Source organism: Gobio gobio (genome assembly GCF_949357685.1).
Source record: "Gobio gobio genome assembly, chromosome: 5".
Classification (NCBI taxonomy): domain Eukaryota; kingdom Metazoa; phylum Chordata; class Actinopteri; order Cypriniformes; family Gobionidae; genus Gobio; species Gobio gobio.
The window spans coordinates 26629663-26650096 of NC_137101.1; the positions used below are offsets into that span (position 1 = coordinate 26629663).

General features: G+C 38.4%; 1 protein-coding gene across 1 annotated transcript in view; it reads left to right on the forward strand.

Annotated features, from left to right (window-relative positions):
* The window catches only part of iqsec3a (IQ motif and Sec7 domain ArfGEF 3a), a 190613-nt gene that overhangs the window by 80024 nt on the left and 90155 nt on the right, over positions 1 to 20434 (forward strand). Inside the window, exon 3 of the mRNA XM_079817180.1 lies at positions 4927 to 5392. Within this exon, the coding sequence (XP_079673306.1) occupies positions 4927 to 5392 (466 nt within the window). The remainder of the gene's footprint in view (positions 1 to 4926; positions 5393 to 20434) is intronic.

The window sequence follows — 20434 nt, forward strand, 5'->3', positions numbered from 1 at the left end:
AACAGCATGGCTACATTCAATGAAAAAAATAAAGCAGAAAATAAACATTATTAACCAATTGCTCAGGCTGTTCTATTTACAAGTTGCAAACATAAAACCGTCAAGAAAAAAAAACCATATAAACATCTAAAAGTAAAGAATGAAAAACAAAAAAAAACATTTTATCAGACAATGAGCACTCTGTGTTTTTAGCTCTTTCTATTTTTGTTCCCTAGCTGTGCCACCTGCTGAGAGGAAGCTTTATTACAACATCTATTATTTACAGCTTCCACTTCTTTGGAACTTTCAAATAGAATGGATTCAACTTACATAATTCTTCTTCGGTCCGCTGGACTGACTCTAAGTGCCTATGAATCGTGAAATATGGAGCACAGTTTCTCTAAAATATTAAGGGTGTGTTCACACTTGGCAGGTTTGGTTCGATTAAAACTAACTCTGGTGCGATTGTCTGTTAGTGTAGTTCAATCGAATAAGTTTGAATACTGCGATCCAAATCCTGGTGAGCACCAAATGAGCAGACCGAGACCTCTAAAAAATCTTGGTCCACTTCCAAACGAACTCTGATGCAGTTCAAATTTCAAAAACAGGACGTGGTGTCACAAGATGTGACCCTAAAAAGGACAGACTGCTCAAGCATACCCTGTTTTTCTTGTTAAGCTTACCCTGTTTTTCTTACATAGCTCATTACAGTTCAGTACAGGAATTGAATTTCATGGCACTGTTTTCACTCCTAATGTGACGTTCACACCGGACACGAATGACGCAAATAATTTGCACGAAGTTGGACGCTTGAACATTTTGAGTTTACTCGCTTCATTCGCACGTGAAATTCGCTTCATTCTTGTGTGACCTTCACTACACAACAGACGCGAATTCACGTCATGGGCGGGGCTTCTGCCAGCCAGCTCGTCTCATTGAGAAATGGCTGACATGGGCTGTGTTTACACGTCTTTTTTGTTAAAATCTACTGTTAATGTGTGACAAAACGTAGTTTTAAGACTTTTTCAGGCGATAATGTAGTTGTTTAAAGCTCAAATATGTGGTTTATTTATAAAAAGAGTGCCTATTTGAACATTTTATCTGCCGTTTTCGGAGTTGTGAGCTCCAGTGGATCAGCGGCGCTCCACGCTCGTTACCCCAACGAGAGTAGCCTTTCCTCGGCTAGTCCTTCTGACGTCTGCCGCTGGCTCTGATGTCTCTGTGGTGTGTCTTGAGCTATAATTTGTCTTGTGTATATGTAACGGGCGATCTTTGGTCTCATGAATCTATAATTTGTTCCCTGGCAAATCGTTTAGGCTGAGGGCAAAGTGAAGTTTCATTACTTTTTTATTTTTAGGCTATAACTTTACGTTACAGTTGTAGCCGACTAGCACTGACTTTGAATGTTTGACTGAATTTTTTGCTTTATTTCATGTATAGCTTCTTATACCTTTTACTTATACTTTTGTATTATTGATCATACATAAACTTGCATTTAACAAAAAGAGACTGGGTTGTGTTTCATGTCATTTAATGTTATCACCGTGATAATCATATTGTCTGAACCAGATATTAATATACAGATGTTCTCCTCATTGTTGTCACTACTAGAGCAAGCTCCTGGTTGGATCTACACGGCGCAAATATCCGGAAAAGTTCAGATTTTTCAACTTGAGCGATTCGCGCGTTCAAAACGCTCAATTCGCGTCATTCGCGCCGCCTCATTCGCGCCGCCTCATTCGCGCCGCCTCATTCGCGTGAATCGCGCCGCTGAATGCCTATGTCAGTTCGATGACAGTTTATCAGCATCCCTCCACCCCCCCTTATCCACACTTCTAGTTATAACCACTTACATACAGGGGGGGCACTCTGGGTTCCAAGCTCGGAGCCCTCCTCCCGGACAGCATACCAAATATGCATTAAAACTTTACTCCCTCTAAATGATATGTAAGTGTGAACTCGTGAAATTAATTAATTGTTTTTGTTTTTCGGATTTATTGATGTTTTACACTTTGTACCAACCTAATAAAATGACAAGCAATAAATCCTGTGTCCTCCATGTCAGTCTAAGATTTTGTCCTAAATAAGATCTTGAGAAGTGACACTACACAAAATTTGTTGTTCACTTTTGTATTTCTGTAGCACTAGGTATCCCCACCTGCATTAAAATCGTATATTTGTCCCGAATCGTACTGTTACTACACCATTATGTGGGCAAGAGGCATGTTCATCCATCGATTGTCATTCAAAAGTAGTTTTAAACGGGATCTAAAAGACTTCGGATGGACCACAGATTTTTCACGTAGGGCAACCAATCTGCGATCGTCGGCCCTGGTTGTTGTCTATCTTCGAACGTTTTTGCTGTTATAAGCCTACATCTTCTAATATGTAACTTATATGAAGAATTATCCATTGCTGAGCCTGAACAAGTGGTCTTTTCTCGTATTCAGAGGATGAATGGATTAGCAGTATTTTCTTCCTGAACAAGCTCTCCGCTTTTCACTTTTATTCCTACAATCCTTTCCCCCCTTGGGGATATCCTGTGTGTGTGTGCCATGCTGCATACGCTGCCTGTAATGTTCTGATTTTGTGCTCACTGACTCCTGTCTTATCGCCTTAGCCATTTCTGGAAGGAGTTGATCTTTATCGCCCCTTTCAATCCCGCCAGCGACGCCACAAATGCATGTTGAAATAAGATACAGGCGCTGTACTCCACAAACCATTTTCAACATATGTCTTGTGAGTCTTATTTTCCTAGTATTTCTAGGTTGATTCCTAGACAAAAGGTTTTAATACCCTATATGTTGGTTTATTAGTAAGAGGGAGGTTTTAGTTTGGATTTCCTTATACTGTACATGCAAGGGTGTCCACCAGAGCAGCAAGAAAATGTATCGTATTTTTAAATAGTGAACACTCAGTTCTGTTTTGCTCGAGAAACCCATCTCTGCTCTAAAACCTAGTAAGCTGCCTTGGTATCTACAGTTATGCCTACATAGGCAGCTACCTTTGCAGTCAGCATCCTAACCACAATGGAATCTCATACGTTTTCAAACACTCTACTTGGCAACATCTCTCGGCATCAGACAAATAGTCAAGATGCTAGCATGCTACCATGCTTTTGCTTCAAATGAGGAGTGATTTTAAGCACAAACATGGGAGACAAGCTATCATCTTGACTCTAATAAAAACTCTAATAAGCTTAAAAATGCATGCTGCCTTCAAATATTGGTTAAAATAGTAGTTTTTGGTTCATTTAATATTCGTTTGGTATCAAATGGTAAAGGGTAAGTGGATTTAAAATTTCAACATTTCTCTTAAGTTTTTGCCAACTTGGATTACTTTCCCCTCAGTGCTCATTCCAATGCATTCTGGGATTGGCCTCTCATGCGTCAAGTTGCATTCATTTTGGCCAAACAAAAGTATCTTAGAAGATCCTACCTTTTGGCCCTCATGTTAGGAGCAGGTTCATGATGCCTTAAAATGTTGTCTAGGTATTCATCTCGGTAGGTTTTGGAGATATTGCCATTTTCTTTGTCCACTAATTCAAATTATTTTCACGTATCCCCCCTCCCTCAAATCTCTGTGCCATCCTTGCTTGCTCTTCTTTAGGAAGGTATTGCCTATTAAACATCAAATCCATTTACAATCAGCAGATTTTTGCTTTGTCGCCACAATTGCCATGTCATGGATGGAAAGATAATTGAGTTTTGCTGCTTCATGCATACATTGATGCCAGCAGAGCTTTTTATAAGCGTGTCTGTGTGCAGAACTCTGACTGTGACCTGTCCTGGACCACTAGCACTCTGTGATATTAGACTGTGCTTAGACAAATTCATACAGGCCCTGAGTGCTCCTAATGCCTCTCAGTGCTTCACACACCACACATACGCAGTCACACTTGCTCATGCTAAAAGTAAGAACCATGTGAGTGGGTAGAGGGTGCAAGGGACTGAAAGGGTAGATCCCAGAAAGAAAAACAGGTTTGGATATAAATGGAGAGAGTGATCTAATGTGACATTGAGAAAGATGGGAGTTAAAACAGAGAGGGGGATTAAAGGCGAGAGATCCACAGTCCCACTTCAAAAGCAAAATAAAAGCCTTGTCTGTCATATACATCCTCATAGATTCAACCAAAAAGCTTTAGGTAGGCCACTGATGTACGTGACAACCTCACAGCCCTTCATGGGAGAACGAGCCCATTAAATACTGGTAAAATTTGTCATCTTTACACTGCAAAGGAAGCTATCTTAACTGGCGTGACACCGCACAAAGGTGCACTTAGTCTTTTTAATGCATTTACAGTATCTATATTAACATGCAGCCTAATAATTTGAAAGCTTTCTTGGCATATTTTTAGATATGCTAGAAAGGCAAATGCGACTATTATGAGGTGTCATGCTGAGTTTCCAAACATCTGTAGTCAGATGACTTTCTCTGACAGGACCATTCAGAGGGCTCAAAAGCTACTCACTGTTATTGTAAGGTTTACACTAGATTGACACTAGTTTGTGGGTGGGGCTTCACCTCATGGGGGTCCAGAAGATTTGTGGGATACCACTGAGTTAGCCTGAAAAAATCCATAGCTACAACAGGTCAAAGAACAACACCACAGAAGAGCAGTAAATGTACCACACTGATAGCTGCATGACTGTGTCTGTCATGTCTGTGTGTGTCATGTTGGGTGTTGCAAAGTCACTGTGTGTCCCATCCTCCCCCTCTGGTTGTCTGGTAACTCTCAAGTCCATCCTGGAATGGACAGTAGGGGCTACAACCCCAAGACAATCGCTTCATCTCTTTCTCTTTGCCCCGAAGGGCACAGTTGATGAGAGAAAAGGGAGGGAGAGATTGACATTGACCCATCCAGGCCACGCCCCCCTGAGCTGGAGGACAAGGTCAAATGGTGCCTGGGCTGCAGGCTGACTCTTCGTTTTCTCCTCCTTTCCGCAGTGAAGAGCCACCCTCCCCTTCTCCCATTGCAACACCATCACCTGCCGCATCGCCATCACCCGAGGTGACCACCACCAGTGCCTCCCAGCCCGAGGTCGAGGTGGCACCTCAGGTTGCAGAGAGCACTGTGACATCTGTCGATGCAGGAGGGGGAGATGGGGATCGAGATGGAGATGGAGGTGAACCACAAGAGAGAGAGAGTGCAGAAGTGGAGAAGGAAGAGGTGAGGGCACAAGAGATAGAGCAAGAGGAAGAAAAACCCCAGGTGCAACTGCAACAACCAATACAGGAGGAGCCGAAAAAGGAGACAGAGGAGCTGGAGAGGGAAGCAACAAGTACGGGAGGCACAGGAAGGAGGCCAAGCTTACATCACACTGCTTCACCAATCAGAGTACAGAGGAATGGAGCATGCAGCCACTCCACCACCTCCGACTATGAACTATCGCTCGACCTCAAAAACAAGCAGGTAGGGAGCAAGGCACTGTGGGATTGCGGTCTTGAGGACATGTGAATGTATGCTTCAGGATCTTGGGGATTGGTTGCTGTGCGTCCGATGGTTGCTTTTAGTGGCTGAGTGTGTTGGAATGTGTTTAAGTTGGTACAGGGTGCTGGAAAGTTGGATGTTTACAGGTTGATCATTCATTCTCATCTCATACACATCCATTACTATCTCCATCAGCTTTCTAACTTATCTCAAAGCCCACATGGAATCTGCGCTGAATTATGTGGAAGTATGGTAAAATGTGTTAAATGGAACTAAAAAATATCGGAGGCCATTCACTCAAGATGTGTTCTTGCATTAAAAACTGCTAAACAAAATTGAACAGAAGGTGAGTATATAGCCACATGAACTACCATAAACTTTTAAAATAATACAATACATAAAAGGTTATTAAAACTATTAATTATTTAAACTACTTTTAATTTGACAGCAATTTAGAAGCACTACACTAATGATCAAACACGTACATCTAGCACATGTTTACATAAGTCAACAATGAAAAAAAAAAGCACAGATAGAATGCAAGAACACATTCTTTGTAAATGGCTTCATACACTTAGCTAATCATATTTCATAAAAGCAAGTGAGAGTCACAGTTTCCATGCAGGCCTATACCTGTCATTCTTATTTTATTGTTTGGGGAGAGAGTAGAGGCAACATCTCTTCCAAAACCCAATTAACTGCCTACCTAAACAGCATTTTAAGAAATCATAGGTGCGCACAAAATGCAGCAGCATCATTATGTTCGCATTACACTGCCCTGCCAAAATAAAAAAAGTCGCTGTTTGGATTTAAATAGGCAAATGCTCAATGATTGGATCATTATAGCAGTGATTATTATGTTTCTAGCATGTTATATGTTTGGCAACAGTTCTTCTAACCCTAATTGATGGAGTGTGTAGCTTTTAATTTCTTAAACAACCATGTAGGAAGACACATCATGGCCATATTCCAGGATGACAATGCCAAGATCAATCAGGCTCAAATTGTGAAAGAATGGTTGGGAGGGAGGGAGCATGAAGAATAATTTTACACATGAATTGGCACCTCTGAGTCCAGACCATAAATTCATTGAAAGTCTTTGGGATGTGCTGAAGGAGACTTTACACAGTGCTTGAATCTTGCATTATCAATACAAGATCTTGAACAAAAATTGATGTATCTCTTGATTGAAATAACATCACAACATATATGACTTTCAATGAATTTAAGGTCTGGACTCAGCTGTGCCAATTCATGTGTGAAAATAATTCTTCATGCTCCCATCCAGCTATTATTTCACAATTTGAGCCCGATGAATCTTGACATTGTCATCCTGGAATATGGCCATGATGTGTCTTCCTACATGGTTGTTTAAGAAACTAAATGCTACACACCTTATCAATTAGGGTTAGAAGAACTTTTGCCAAACATATAAGTAAAATGTAAAATGGGTCAAATGTTTATTACAAATGTATTTATTTCAGTGATCACAAGTGTTTATAATAGTTTCATCTAATAAAATATTCAAATTTTCCCCAAATTTGCTCTGTATTTTTATGCTTATTAGACTATCACATTGCTAGCTTAGCAACATGCTAATGACAAACTTGATTGGAATCAATTGTGAGTTGAGTCTCCTGTGTGATTACGTAAGCAATCATTTTTTAATAGTGTGCGAAATTGCTGCCTATGTTCTAAATTAGACCCTTGTGAAGTTCCAGGATGGTTAGGAGACAGCCTATATAGACAGTAGACAGCATGTCAGCTCACTATGTTTTGGAACAGAGTTATACCTATACTGTGGCTTAATCAGAGCACAGACATGTTTCTTTACAGTTCTTTAAAGACTGAACAGAAAACACCAAGGCAGCATCATTCAGGGACTATCAGAGGTTCATGGGGATGGCACATGGGAGAGAAGTAGATTGAGATGACAGAGATAGAGAGGGCAAAAGCGACAGCAAGGGAGATGGATGGGAGGAGAGGATGAGATGGTTGTGTTGTCATGGTAACACAGCGGTGCCCTTAAAAACCCCATCTCTCATTTGTTGTCATTTTCTTGCTGAGTGTTCATATTGCGAATTGCATTCCCCAACCCCCATTGTTTTTGCTGAGAATTGTCTAATAGAATTATGTTTGCATTATAAAATGACTTCCAGTGATTCATTCTGCTTTTCTGTTCAGTGCAAAATCAAATCATATTTAAATCTAAATACATTTTGAAAGGGTAGCCTTACAGATCATTTAGCATAAAATTAAACATGATTACATATAGCTGATGCTGAGGCTATTTGTCACACTGGAAGTCACAAGAGCTATTTCTCAGTATTGCTAAGGTTTTAAGTCCAATTACTATGAAGTTTTCTCCAGCAGCTGAAACACCAAGTTTAAAATAATCTTAAATATAGTATAATTTCTAACTTCACAAACATATATTTTTAGAATAGCTGTAAAATATGCAAAAACCACAGTTTTATACATTCTGTCAAAGTAGATTTTAATAAAAAAAAATATGTATTTTCATTTTTATTCATCATTTTTAATTTTTAATTTTTTTATTCATTCATTAATTTTTATTTGATCTTCATTCATTCATTCATTCATTCATTCATTCATTCATTCATTCATTCATTCATTCATTCATTCATTCGTTCGTTCGTTCGTTCGTTCATTCATTCGTTCGTTCATTCATTCATTCATTCATTCATTCATTCATTCATTCATTCATTTATTCATTCATTCATTCATTCATTCATTCATCTTAAAATCCCAGGTTGAAATTGTCATGTTTTAATTCGAGCAATTTCTCGAAAAAAGTATTTTATTACTATTAATTGAATGCAACATATTACATTTAATTCTATTTTTTTTAAGGTTGTTTAATGGCAGTGTTAACCCATGCAGTGTGACAACAGCTAACAGAAGCAAAAAATGCATTTGCCTGTTTCAGGTTGACGAAGTACGAACATATCAGTATCCAATATTAAATTAGTTTGCACCATCCACACATCATCCTTTCTAAAATCTAAGCAACACAAATTAGCTTATGCTAGTTGTTGTTGTATTTGTAACCTTGAAGTTCAGTGAATGTCTTCTTTTGATGTCAGAAGTGTGCACTGCAAATTGCACTCATATATAGCACATCAAGATTTCTACGTATGTTATCAAGTTAAAATATTTGGATTCTGAGTATCTCACTGATGCATTATTTAATAAATATCAACATGGTATGGATGTAGGCCTATAGTCATAAATTCGGGCATGATACACACCATTATATTATATATTGTAAGTCATAGGTTAAAATATGAAACATGTATAGGAGGACCAAGATCAGGTAAAACATCACGTAGACAGCTGGTTTTGTCTGTTGAGTGAGCCAATAACAAACCACAACCGTCTACAGTTGTATACCAGTTGCCATGGTAATGCAATGGCTGTATGTTTAAGCGGGAAGGAATATGTTGTGGTGATGAAGTTCTTTGTCATGGTAGTAAGCTGATTAAAAGTATAAGCAAAGCAAGCTGATAATAAGTTAAATGATTATACCATTTCGTGTAATAGCATATAGGGCTTGACAATAAAGTCATAATGAGTGGCATGTGGATGTACTGAAATCAATGTGTTGATATGAATGTGTCTGCAGCCTAAGACACTGTGAAATGTACAGACGTGTGTGTGTGTGTGCCAGCATCTGTGCTTGAGAAGTTGAGTATATGCATTTACTTGTACGGTTCTTTGTGTGTCTGCATTATGCTATTGATCTTCTGTCTGTAGAGGTGTGAAATCTCTCCTGAAGGCAGATAAGGGTGCAGAGTCTGGCACTGCGGATTAGTACTAGAGAATACTAGCATCTCTCTCTCTCTCACTCACTCTGAGACACACACACACACACACACACACACACACACACACACACACACACACACACACACACACACACACACACACACACGCACGTACATGTACACAGATTTATCTCAAAAACATAAATGCACCTTTATCTTGCTTAGTGTCAGCAGTGGTTGCATGAATGAGGAGTTGAGGCAGAATCTAAGCACAGAAGTAACTTTAAAAGAACAAACCACTAAACAACTAACAAGAATGGACAAAGAACAACTGAATATGAGGACTATATACACAGGACAACTGAGAAAGGAAACAAGATGTCGGGCTAATAAATCAAAAAAACTATGTCAACTATGTAGCTATGACAAAAAGGGAATCAGAAAGGAAAAACAGGAAACCATGAGAAACAAACTAAATGTCCATGAAAATGGGCATTTCTTAATATGAGATCTTGTGTTATCATGCACTCTTGTGTTATCTTACTGCGCTATCATCAACTGTCGAAGTTCAATTCCAATACTCAAGAACGCAAGTAGAGAGGGCCCACAGACGGACGATGTACGGAAGCCTGTAAGCTTTAACATTTTTGTTCTCATTTAAAAGACCTGGTCAGTGTTAATTTTGACAGCAAATTTGATTTAGTTTTAGTCATAGTCTTCTGACTAAAATGCCATTTAGTTTTAGTCATATTTTAGTCACCTGAATTGTTTTAGTTTTAGTCTAGTTTTAGTCGACTAAATATCATAAGATTTTAGTCTGCTAAATCTACAGTAGATTTAGTCGACTAAAATCTAATGAGTTTAGTTAAATTGTAATACATTAAGCATTTAAGCATTACATAACCGACTGTCACTTGAACTGACATTTTGACATCTTTTGTTTTTTACATTATAAATACACGAAAGAGACCTCAATTCACTTTTTTGTTTGTTTTTTTAAAAACATCTATATAGTTTTTATAACTTTGTATTTCTGTTTTAGTTAGTAGGCCATATCAGGTTAAGCTAAAGCTTCAAATAAGTTTATTTATTTTATTTCAGTTAACATTATTTAATTTCAAGTAATGAAGTTTTTTTTAAATGGTTTTAGTTAACTATTATAACCCTGATACTATGATACTTTATTGAATATGTGTCAAATACTGGTCTTTCCTCCTGGCTATGAATTAAATGGGAATTAAATTAAATACAGTTTATTGTGTAACTAAAAACAAATATATAATGCATGACTTTTAATTACAAACAAGCTCGAAATACACATTGACTCTTATTTTGAAATGTCTGTGCCTCTATTGCAGTTGCAGGAGCTCATTCAAGTTCAGGAGATAAAATATGCGTTGTTACAACCGTCTAAAACATATTACTATATAAACATCGTAAAGTAAACATTGTCATTATTCATCAGCATTAGTTCATAAACAATTGCATGGCATAAATGTGCGCTATTCATTGATTGTGAGCCACCCTGAAGCGCTGTATTGGGGATGAGCCTGTAGAACATGCAACAGCGCTGTGTTTTCCAGCGGTTAGATCAGCACGTTCAAATCAAATGTGCGCATCTTATACACAGGATATATCAGTTCTGACTGGATCTCTTCCCTAATCATCCCTCACTAACATTTTCGTCTCGTTTTTATTTCTTGACGAAAATGACAGTTGAATTGCGTCATAGTTTTTGTCATCCAACGCTAGTTTTTATTTAGTTATCGTCTCGTTTTCGTCAGTGAAAAAAAGGTTGTTGACGAAAATTATGACGAAAATTATTCGTCAACGAAATTAACACTGCTCCTGGTGCAAGCTCACAAATATGTCACGGCAACATTTGTCGTTTTGATTTACTTAATTTTAGTAAAGGGATAAAGACCTGGAGAAAGTCTGCAGTATTTTAATTGGCATATTAAAAATAATCTTAACATTGACAAAGCATGAGTAACATTTACACTTTAGACATTCCATTAACTTTCTCATTAGAGTATTAGTAGTGTTAGGTTAGGGTTAGTACAATTAGGTGACACACTTGCGAAGTTACTTATAGTCAGTTGCTGGGCAGACATTCTACAAATAATCTAATGACTGCTAGCTGACCTGTAGTTGCAAAGTTGCTCATAAGTAGTAACATGTCTAAAGTGGACTATCGAAATAATGTTTTACCAGTGATTTTTTTTGAGTCAAAATTGGAGTCAGAAAGCCACAGGTGTGCTTAATACATTGCTATTCACACTTCACCACCAAAATGTCATTTGGGAGAAATTACCTATAACCAGCAGCAATCTTTTTGGCATTAGAATGGTATCAGCATGTCCTATGCTTGCACATGCTCAAAGTGTTACTGTTATAGCTTTGTTCACATAAAATTCCCAACTCCCAGCGCTGACAAATTATCAGAGCTTAGGCTGCTGGCAATTTGACATAGGCTTGTACAAATATACACTGAAAAATGCTGATAAAATTACAACAGTATATCTGAAAGTACCCATTTTAGTATAGTATTGTGGTAGTGATTATATGCATTACCGTCAAAGGTAAATGCATTTAATGTTCATGTCATCAGCAGGTTGTTGAACAAGTCTAGTCAGTAGAGTGCTTTACACCAGGTGTTCATTGACGCACATTAGTCAACTTTCTAGAACTTCATTTCATGTCCAATGCCACTCAGGATTATGACATTATTGACTGATCATCTTCAACACCCCTTCTTAAGAATTTCTGGCTTCTCTTAGAGTAATTGGTTTTCACAAGTGCTCCAGAGACTTCCACGAAAGCCAGGGCATCGGTCTTAGAGTACGAATCAAACACTGTTTATCCCCCCCCCCCCCCAAGTATTGCAGATAATCTTTAGCATGCAATGCATTAGTTTGAACTTCCTCTTACTATAATCACTCAGAGAAACCCATGCTAATGAAAAATGGGTATTCATGAGAAATGGGTCCATATCTCAGCCTACCGTTTTATAAATAGGACTAATCCGAATCCCCTCTGCAAAACTTTCTGACAGACTTTCCAAGCAGCGACACACAGAAAAGTTTGATGTGTTTACTTGCACTCTCGTCCCTGAACTGCTGATGTCTCAAAAAATTAAAAAGGTGGATTAGCAAATTTGATGACATGGGTGCTGAGAACAGTGAACATAGATCTTATCCTGTGTTCCTTCTTCTATCTTGGTTATAGTGTTTTCTGACTTTTTTAAAACCAGTCTGAGGTTAATATTTTGAGATGTGGGCACAGTGAAGCCATTTCGGTATCATCTTTAGTCATTTTTGGTATGTATAGAGTGGTGGCCAAAATTATTAGAACACTTGGCATCTGGGAGTCGTCTTATTGAGCCTGGACTTATTTTCCAAGAGGACAATGACCCAAAACATTCTTCTAACTATTGATGGAACTACCTGTGACGGAAGGAATCTGCTGGAACATTGAAAATGATGGACTGGCCCCCTCAAAGTTCAGACTTCAACCCCATCGAGCACATTTGGGGGGAGTTGGAAAATAAACTGGAAAGACCTATTGTACATTCAAAGGAAAGCATTTGGCTTCAGTTGCAGAAGGCATGGGATAACATTGGTGTTGAAATTCTCAGAGGAAATATATTGACACTATGCCAGAGAGATGTGCTGCTGTAATTGCTGCAAAAGGTGGTCATACCAAATATTAAAGTTAAAAGTAGATAAAATCAGAAGACTTACTTCATCTGTTATTTGATAGTCAGAGCAACAATCTGCATGTTTCATGGACATAATGAAATGAAATAATGTTTTGGAGGCAAAACAATGTCAATATTTTCGGATCTGTCAGGTGTTCTAATAATTTTGTAATTTCGTTCCACCACATCCCAAAGAGGCTCTATTGGGTTGAGATCTGGTGACTGTGGGGGGCATTTTAGTACAGTGAACTCATTGTCATGTTCAAGAAACCAATTTGAAATGATTCGACCTTTGTGACATGGTGCATTATCCTGCTGGAAGTAGCCATCAGAGGATGGGTACATGGTGGTCATAAAGGGATGGACATGGTCAGAAACAATGCTCAGTTAGGCCGTGGCATTTAAACGATGCCCAATTGGCACTAAGGGGCCTAAAGTGTGCCAAGAAAACATCCCTCACACCATTACACCACCACCACCAGCCTGCACAGTGGTAACAAGGCATGATGGATCCATGTTCTCATTCTATTTACGCCAAATTCTGACTCTACCATCTGAATGTCTCAACAGAAATCGAGACTCATCAGACCAGGCAACATTTTTCCAGTCTTCAACTGTCCAATTTTGGTGAGCTTGTGCAAATTTGTAGCCTCTTTTTCCTATTTGTAGTGGAGATGAGTAGTCCCCGGTGGGGTCTTCTGCTGTTGTAGCCCATCCGCCTCAAGGTTGTGCGTGTTGTGGCTTCACAAATGCTTTGCTGCATACCTCGGTTGTAACGAGTGGTTATTTCAGTCAAAGTTGCTCTTCTATCCGTTTGAATCAGTCGGCCCATTCTCCTCTGACCTCTAGGATCAACAAGGCATTTTCACCCACAGGACTGCCGCATACTGGATGTTTTTCCCTTTTCACACTATTCTTTGTAAACCCTAGAAATGGTTGTGCGTGAAAATCCCAGTAACTGAGCAGATTGTGAAATACTCAGACCGGCCCGTCTGGCACCAACAACCATGCCACGCTCAAAATTGCATAAATCACCTTTTTTCCCCATTCTGACATTCAGTTTGGAGTTCAGGAGATTGTCTTGACCAGGACCACACCCCTAAATGCATTGAAGCAACTGCCATGTGATTGGTTGATTAGATAATTGCATTAATGAGAAATTGAACAGGTGTTCCTAATAATCCTTTAGGTGAGTGTGTATATATATATATATATATATATATATAGTGTGTGTGTGTGTGTGTGTGTGTGTGTGTGTGTGTGTGTGTGTGTGTGTGTGTGTGTGTGTGTGTAGTTCTGACAAGTTCCTTCATGAAACTCTAGATGGCACAGGCTGATGGGTCCTTAACGCAACCTGATGACATTTACATCGCTTATTACATGGCATAAGCTGATTGGTTCCTGTCGCACCTGCAGCCAATGAGCTTGCTGCTCAACATTTATATAGCTAGCTAGTGTTTGCTATTGCAGTTTGCTTTTAAAGTTCCTTTGAAACCCTTGATCTTCCCGAGCTCCACCTGTTTAGATCTGCTACAGGTAATGTTATATATGCTATATGTGCAAGAGCAATATGTATTACATGCCACAGCCGTGTATCAGCAGTATTAGCAGTAGCAAGTCCATGTACAGCAGCAATAATCTACAACAACAGCAATAACCAACCTCAGCAGCAATATAAGCAGCAGCAGCAGCATAGCAGATCTTTTAACTCTTTCCCCGCCAAACACGGAATTTTCCGGGTTTCTGTGTTTTCACTGTTATACGCTAGGAGGCGCTATTACACATCTTCTGAATGAGTACAGAATTTCCTGATCAAAACAAAGGCGAAGAAGTTGCAACAAGCGATCATATGTAAGCAGATGCATATGTATGTAAAATTCTTCAGAGTTGTCAACGTTATTGCTTTTATAAAAAGGTGGTAACAGCAATACAGTAAAAGATACCTCTTTTAACATGTTATAATTATTATTTAAAAATAAGAATTTTTAATAATATGAATTAAAGCAGTCTGTTTAGCTCATGTTAGGACTATCGTTATGACATGATGACTCTCTGAAAATTCAAAGTTTACAAATTGTGCTTTCAAGTTCTGCAATGATGTGGATGCTTAAAAAAAGAGATCTTGTAATTACGGTAATTCCAACAAGCTATGTATCAACATCTAGGAATTCCAATGATGTGCGGTTACAGGTGTGCTTTATATTGCTATTTTACAATGGCTTTCTATCCTTTAAGAACTATTCTGACTGACAAGGCTGAAATGCTGAGCTAAAAGCTTTGAGCCATGATCCACTGTCAGCAAAGTCAGCTCCCTTAGAGGGTGTCTGAGTGCTGATAATCTGGCTTTAGTGACTCTAGACACGATCTCTCAGAGGCTGATGGTTCCGTAGATAACTACTACACCACCTCTTCTGTGTGATTGCCTCTTTATGCTAATGAAGGTATGCCTAACCTCCCAATGAGACCTTTGATTATCTTGTCTTATGCTGATGGCCTCATAAATATACATGTATCCTTGAGACACAAATCAATGCAAATGAGAGACTAATGTCAAGCACCAAAATATGAACAGATATGTGACAGAAAGCAGCTAAGATCAATTGAGCCTTTTCTAGTGGGTGCCCTTTGATTTCAATATTACATTATCAACATTTTGTATAGTGTATGCTAGTTTAGCCGGCTAACTTGTTGTTTTGCTAATTGTAAGCTACAATCAAAACAAATTTACAAAATTTTTAATTTCACACATTGTAAAATGTATGACTTACTGGTATATTTTAGGATTTCTAATTAAAAAACAACTGGAATACCCCATAGTATTCTTTCAGCTTGGGGAATCACATATGAATCTAGTTGGGGTAGGATTTTAATGTTATCGGATTTCTGTTTAACACCCGCCTCTATCACCTTTCTTGTGTAGTTTATGTAGGCCTGTCTTGTTTGGATATGTATGATATGTCATTTTCTGCTGGGATGGTGAAGAAGTGAGCTTGGACATAGTGCTGATCCAGCTGTCAAGTCTGATTTGCCTGGGCTGAGTTGATAGGGAGCAGTGTCATTGCTATACCCCCTTCCTTTACGGCTGCAGTGGTTCCGGAATGATCTCTCTCCCCGGCGCCGCTTAGTGAAGTGATCGGAAACGGACCTGACAGCTGGTTAATGGGTGGATTTGCAGCAGGACTGCATTCGTTACACGCCTTCTTGTCTCTTTGTCTTTTGCTCACACCTTCTTTCATGCCCCTGCTCTGTTACGGACTTGTTTTTCCATGGTGTTCTTACGACACCTTAGGGTTATGGCGATCAGTGTTTTTTTGTGATCCCAACAATCGAATTTGTCTCTGTTTTCTCTCTCTCTCTCTCTCTCTCTCTCTCTCTCTCTCTCTCTCTCTCTCTCTCTCTCTCTCTCTCTCTCTCTCTCTCTCTCTCTCTCTCTCTCTCTCTCTCTCTCTCTCTCTCTCTCTCTCTCTCTATCTGTCATCTTATTGTATTTCAACCATTCAACCATTTCTTTCACTTTCCTTTCCAAGAGCTCTAAAAAATGAATATGTGAACTGAATATCCAAGATATATGCTCTGTAAAACAGTGGCACCATCCTTGATTTTATGTACCATCACATTTCAAATCACACACAGTGTATAAAAAAATAAAAAAGACATTGGCAATGGTTGCATCCTTTTTGAAAACCCATCTTGTGCCCAAGGCCACAACTTTTTTTTTCAATAAAGTTCCAGGTGTGAGGCTTTATGCTTTAATTCAGCCTGATTTGTATGAACTACCTAGGGGGGGTCAAAGGCAGTAGCGTTCCCAGCTCATAGCTTTGAGCCCAGGCCCTATTCAGAACTTCATATTCCCCAGACAAATATTTCCTTTCCAACCTACTCTGAGACAAATGTAGATTGCTAGGATAAGATGTCTTTCTGGTGTTATTCAAGCTTCTCTCAGGTAGTTTGAATCCGTAACAATGACTAATTGCATCAGCTCGCTCTGTCTTATAAAACCGTTTTGAAACGACAGGACTTGAATGACCTCTAATCTGAGCTCACCCAGGAAAGGACAAGACCACTGACAGCTGACGGAAGCACAAAAGGAGAAATCCAGCTTCAGATATCAGTTAGGATCTTGAATTCACTTTCAAACCATTCAAGAAAGAATCCATGATTGTTGGAACAAATTAAACTTCTTACCTTCAGCTTGGAAAGTAATGCTGGGACTACAAATGGACTTGGACAAATGGACAAATGGAGTTACTGTCTGGCTATACAATGTCCTAATCTTGCTGTGATGAACAAATGTGAAATTTGTATCGACTTTAGCAACCATATCCAAAGTTACAAACTCAATTTAGCTTTTCATCGTGTAGCTTAAGGATATGTCACTCAAATGTTCTGGAACATTTAAAGTGAAATTTATGAAGGACTGGAGCATGCAGCACAAATCTGTCCACTCTAAAAAAAAAAAAGGTTCTATATTGCACCAAAAATGGTTCTTGGCTCGTAATCATACACTCTAAAAAAAAAGGCTCGTAATCATAGGGGAACCTTTTTTAGTGCTATATAGCACCAATTTTGGTGCTTCAGTGGTTCTTCAGCGGTTCTTCAGAGGTGCTATATAGCACCTTAGTCAAAGAACCGGTGAAGAACCTCTGAAGAACCGCTGAAGAACCTCTGAAGAACCGCTGAAGAACCACTGAAGCACCAAAATTGGTGCTATATAGCACTAAAAAAGGTTCCCCTACACTCTAAAAAAAAGGCTCGTAATCATAGGGGAACCTTTTTTAGTGCTATATAGCACCAATTTTGGTGCTTCAGTGGTTCTTCAGCGGTTCTTCAGAGGTGCTATATAGCACCTTCGTCAAAGAACCAGTGAAGAACCTCTGAAGAACCGCTGAAGAACCTCTGAAGAACCACTGAAGAACCACTGAAGCACCAAAATTGGTGCTATATAGCACTAAAAAAGGTTCCCCTATGATTACGAGCCAAGAACCATTTTTGGTGCAATATACACCCACAGAAATATTTCACCCAAAATTTAAGATTTATGTAATTTTATTAAATGACAAATTCCCATTTATATTTTTTTCATAATTTTAACACAAATCTACCAAATAAACTTTACACAATTTATTTTCATTAGGATAATAAAACCTATTTATTTAAAATACATAAAGTTTATTGTATAAATTGCATAATAATTAAGAGAACTAAATCAGGATAATTAAAAAAGTTAAATAACATTTATTTGAATCATGTTAAATGTATATTCATGGCAGAGTTAGTTTTTATGCATTTACATCTATTTGATTTTATTTAAAAACTCATATTTTTAAAATCTATATATTAAAAGTAAATAAACTCTAAAAGATTTAATCAATTTTACAATTTATTTAATGCAATTAGTTAATAAATACTAACATTGTTTGAATAATAAGAGTTATAAAACAAACAAGATTCTGTTATTTAAAGTTTATGTGATTGGTTTTCATCAAAGTTATGAAAAAAAATCCATTTGGGAAACAGGAAACGACGTCACTTTCGCTGGACACAAGCCCTCGAGATATTGTGGGAATCCGTCACACACATCCCACTGAGCAAAGGCGTACGTTGAAAAGACGTCCACTGAGGAGCCAGAATGAAAGTTTTTATGACGTCTGTTTTTGACGTGTTCTGCACGTCCGATATAGACGTTCATGGAACCTCAAGGTTAAAAACTAGTTCAAATTATGGACATATTTTCCATTTGTAATTGCAAAGCAACTCACAGACAGTGTGTGTTTGTCCAGAAATCATGAAAATAAAAGAAACTTAGCTCAAACCTTTAGACACTTTAGACAACTTAGCATCTGTAATTCACACATCTTTGGATCGTGAGAGAATCGTGGGATTCAATCCAGGATCTTCTTGCTGTGAGGAGACAGTGTTTCCCCCTGAGACACTGGTGCTGCCCTTAATCACAGACATAAGACACACTTTGACTATTTCTGTCAGACGTCTACAGAAGCTCTTACTGAGAATTAACAGAGGTTTAGATGTTGATGTTTATGTTTCATTTGAAGTCACCATTGTGGTGGGAAGCGTTTGCTTTAGTTGGGCTCTTGGTCCCCGTATTTGTGTGAGCTTTTCTTTGGCTGCTGTAACTGTGTGTGAGAAACACAATAGTTATGGCTGAGAAAGCAAAGATAAAGTGACTTCAGGTGTTGTCAGCTCCTTGTTGATGACTAAATCATCAGAAGTCTAGAATCTGATGTTGTGCTTTTGAGTTTTATGTTCTTGTTTGGCAAATAATAATTTGTTTATATACTATAACCTTGTGAATCTGATGTATTGACACCAATAGCAATAAACAAATCACTCATATTGAAAGATGATAAAACAGCAGGTGCACATTGTTTTGAGAAAATATTTCTCATAGTCACACACAGACATCAAGATTTTGCATATGATTCACAACAACGGTGACAATCAAGCATGAGTTTTGTACTTTGAAGCTACCCATCATGCATTGCAGCATGAAGTTTTTTTTTATGATTGTCACCGTTGTTGTGAATCATATGCAAAATCTTGATGTCTGTGTGTGACTATGAGAAATATTTTCTCAAAACAATGTGCACATTTTGTTTTATCATCTTTCAGGATAAGTGATTATTTTATTGCTATTAGTCCCGAAACAGTGGATTCACAAGGTTATAGTATATAAACAAATGATTTGCCAAACAAGAACATAAAACTCGAAAGCACAACATCAGATTCTAGACTTCTGATGATTTAGTCATCAACAAGGAGCTGACAACACCTGAAGTCACTTTATCTTTGCTTTCTCAGCCATAACTATTGTGTTTCACACACACAGTTACAGCAGCCAAAGAAAAGCTCACACAAATACGGGGACCAAGAGCCCAACTACAGCAAACGCTTCCCACCACAATGGTGACTTCAAATGAAACATAAACATCAACATCTAAAGCTCTGTTTATTCTCAGTAAGAGCTTCTGTAGACGTCTGACAGAAATAGTCAAAGTGTGTCTTATGTCTGTGATTAAGGGCAGCACCAGTGTCTCAGTGGGAAACACTGTCTCCTCACAGCAAGAAGATCCTGGATTGAATCCCACGATTCTCTCACGATCCAAAGATGTGTGAATTACAGATGCTAAGTTGTCTAAAGTGTCTAAAGGTTTGAGCTAAGTTTCTTTTATTTTCATGATTTCTGGACAAACACACACTGTCTGTGAGTTGCTTTGCAATTACAAATGGAAAATATGTCCATAATTTGAACTAGTTTTTAACCTTGAGGTTCCATGAACGTCTATATCGGACGTGCAGAACACGTCAAAAACAGACGTCATAAAAACTTTCATTCTGGCTCCTCAGTGGACGTCTTTTCAACGTACGCCTTTGCTCAGTGGGATGTGTGTGACGGATTCCCACAATATCTCGAGGGCTTGTGTCCAGCGAAAGTGACGTCGTTTCCTGTTTCCCAAATGGATTTTTTTTCATAACTTTGATGAAAACCAATCACATAAACTTTAAATAACAGAATCT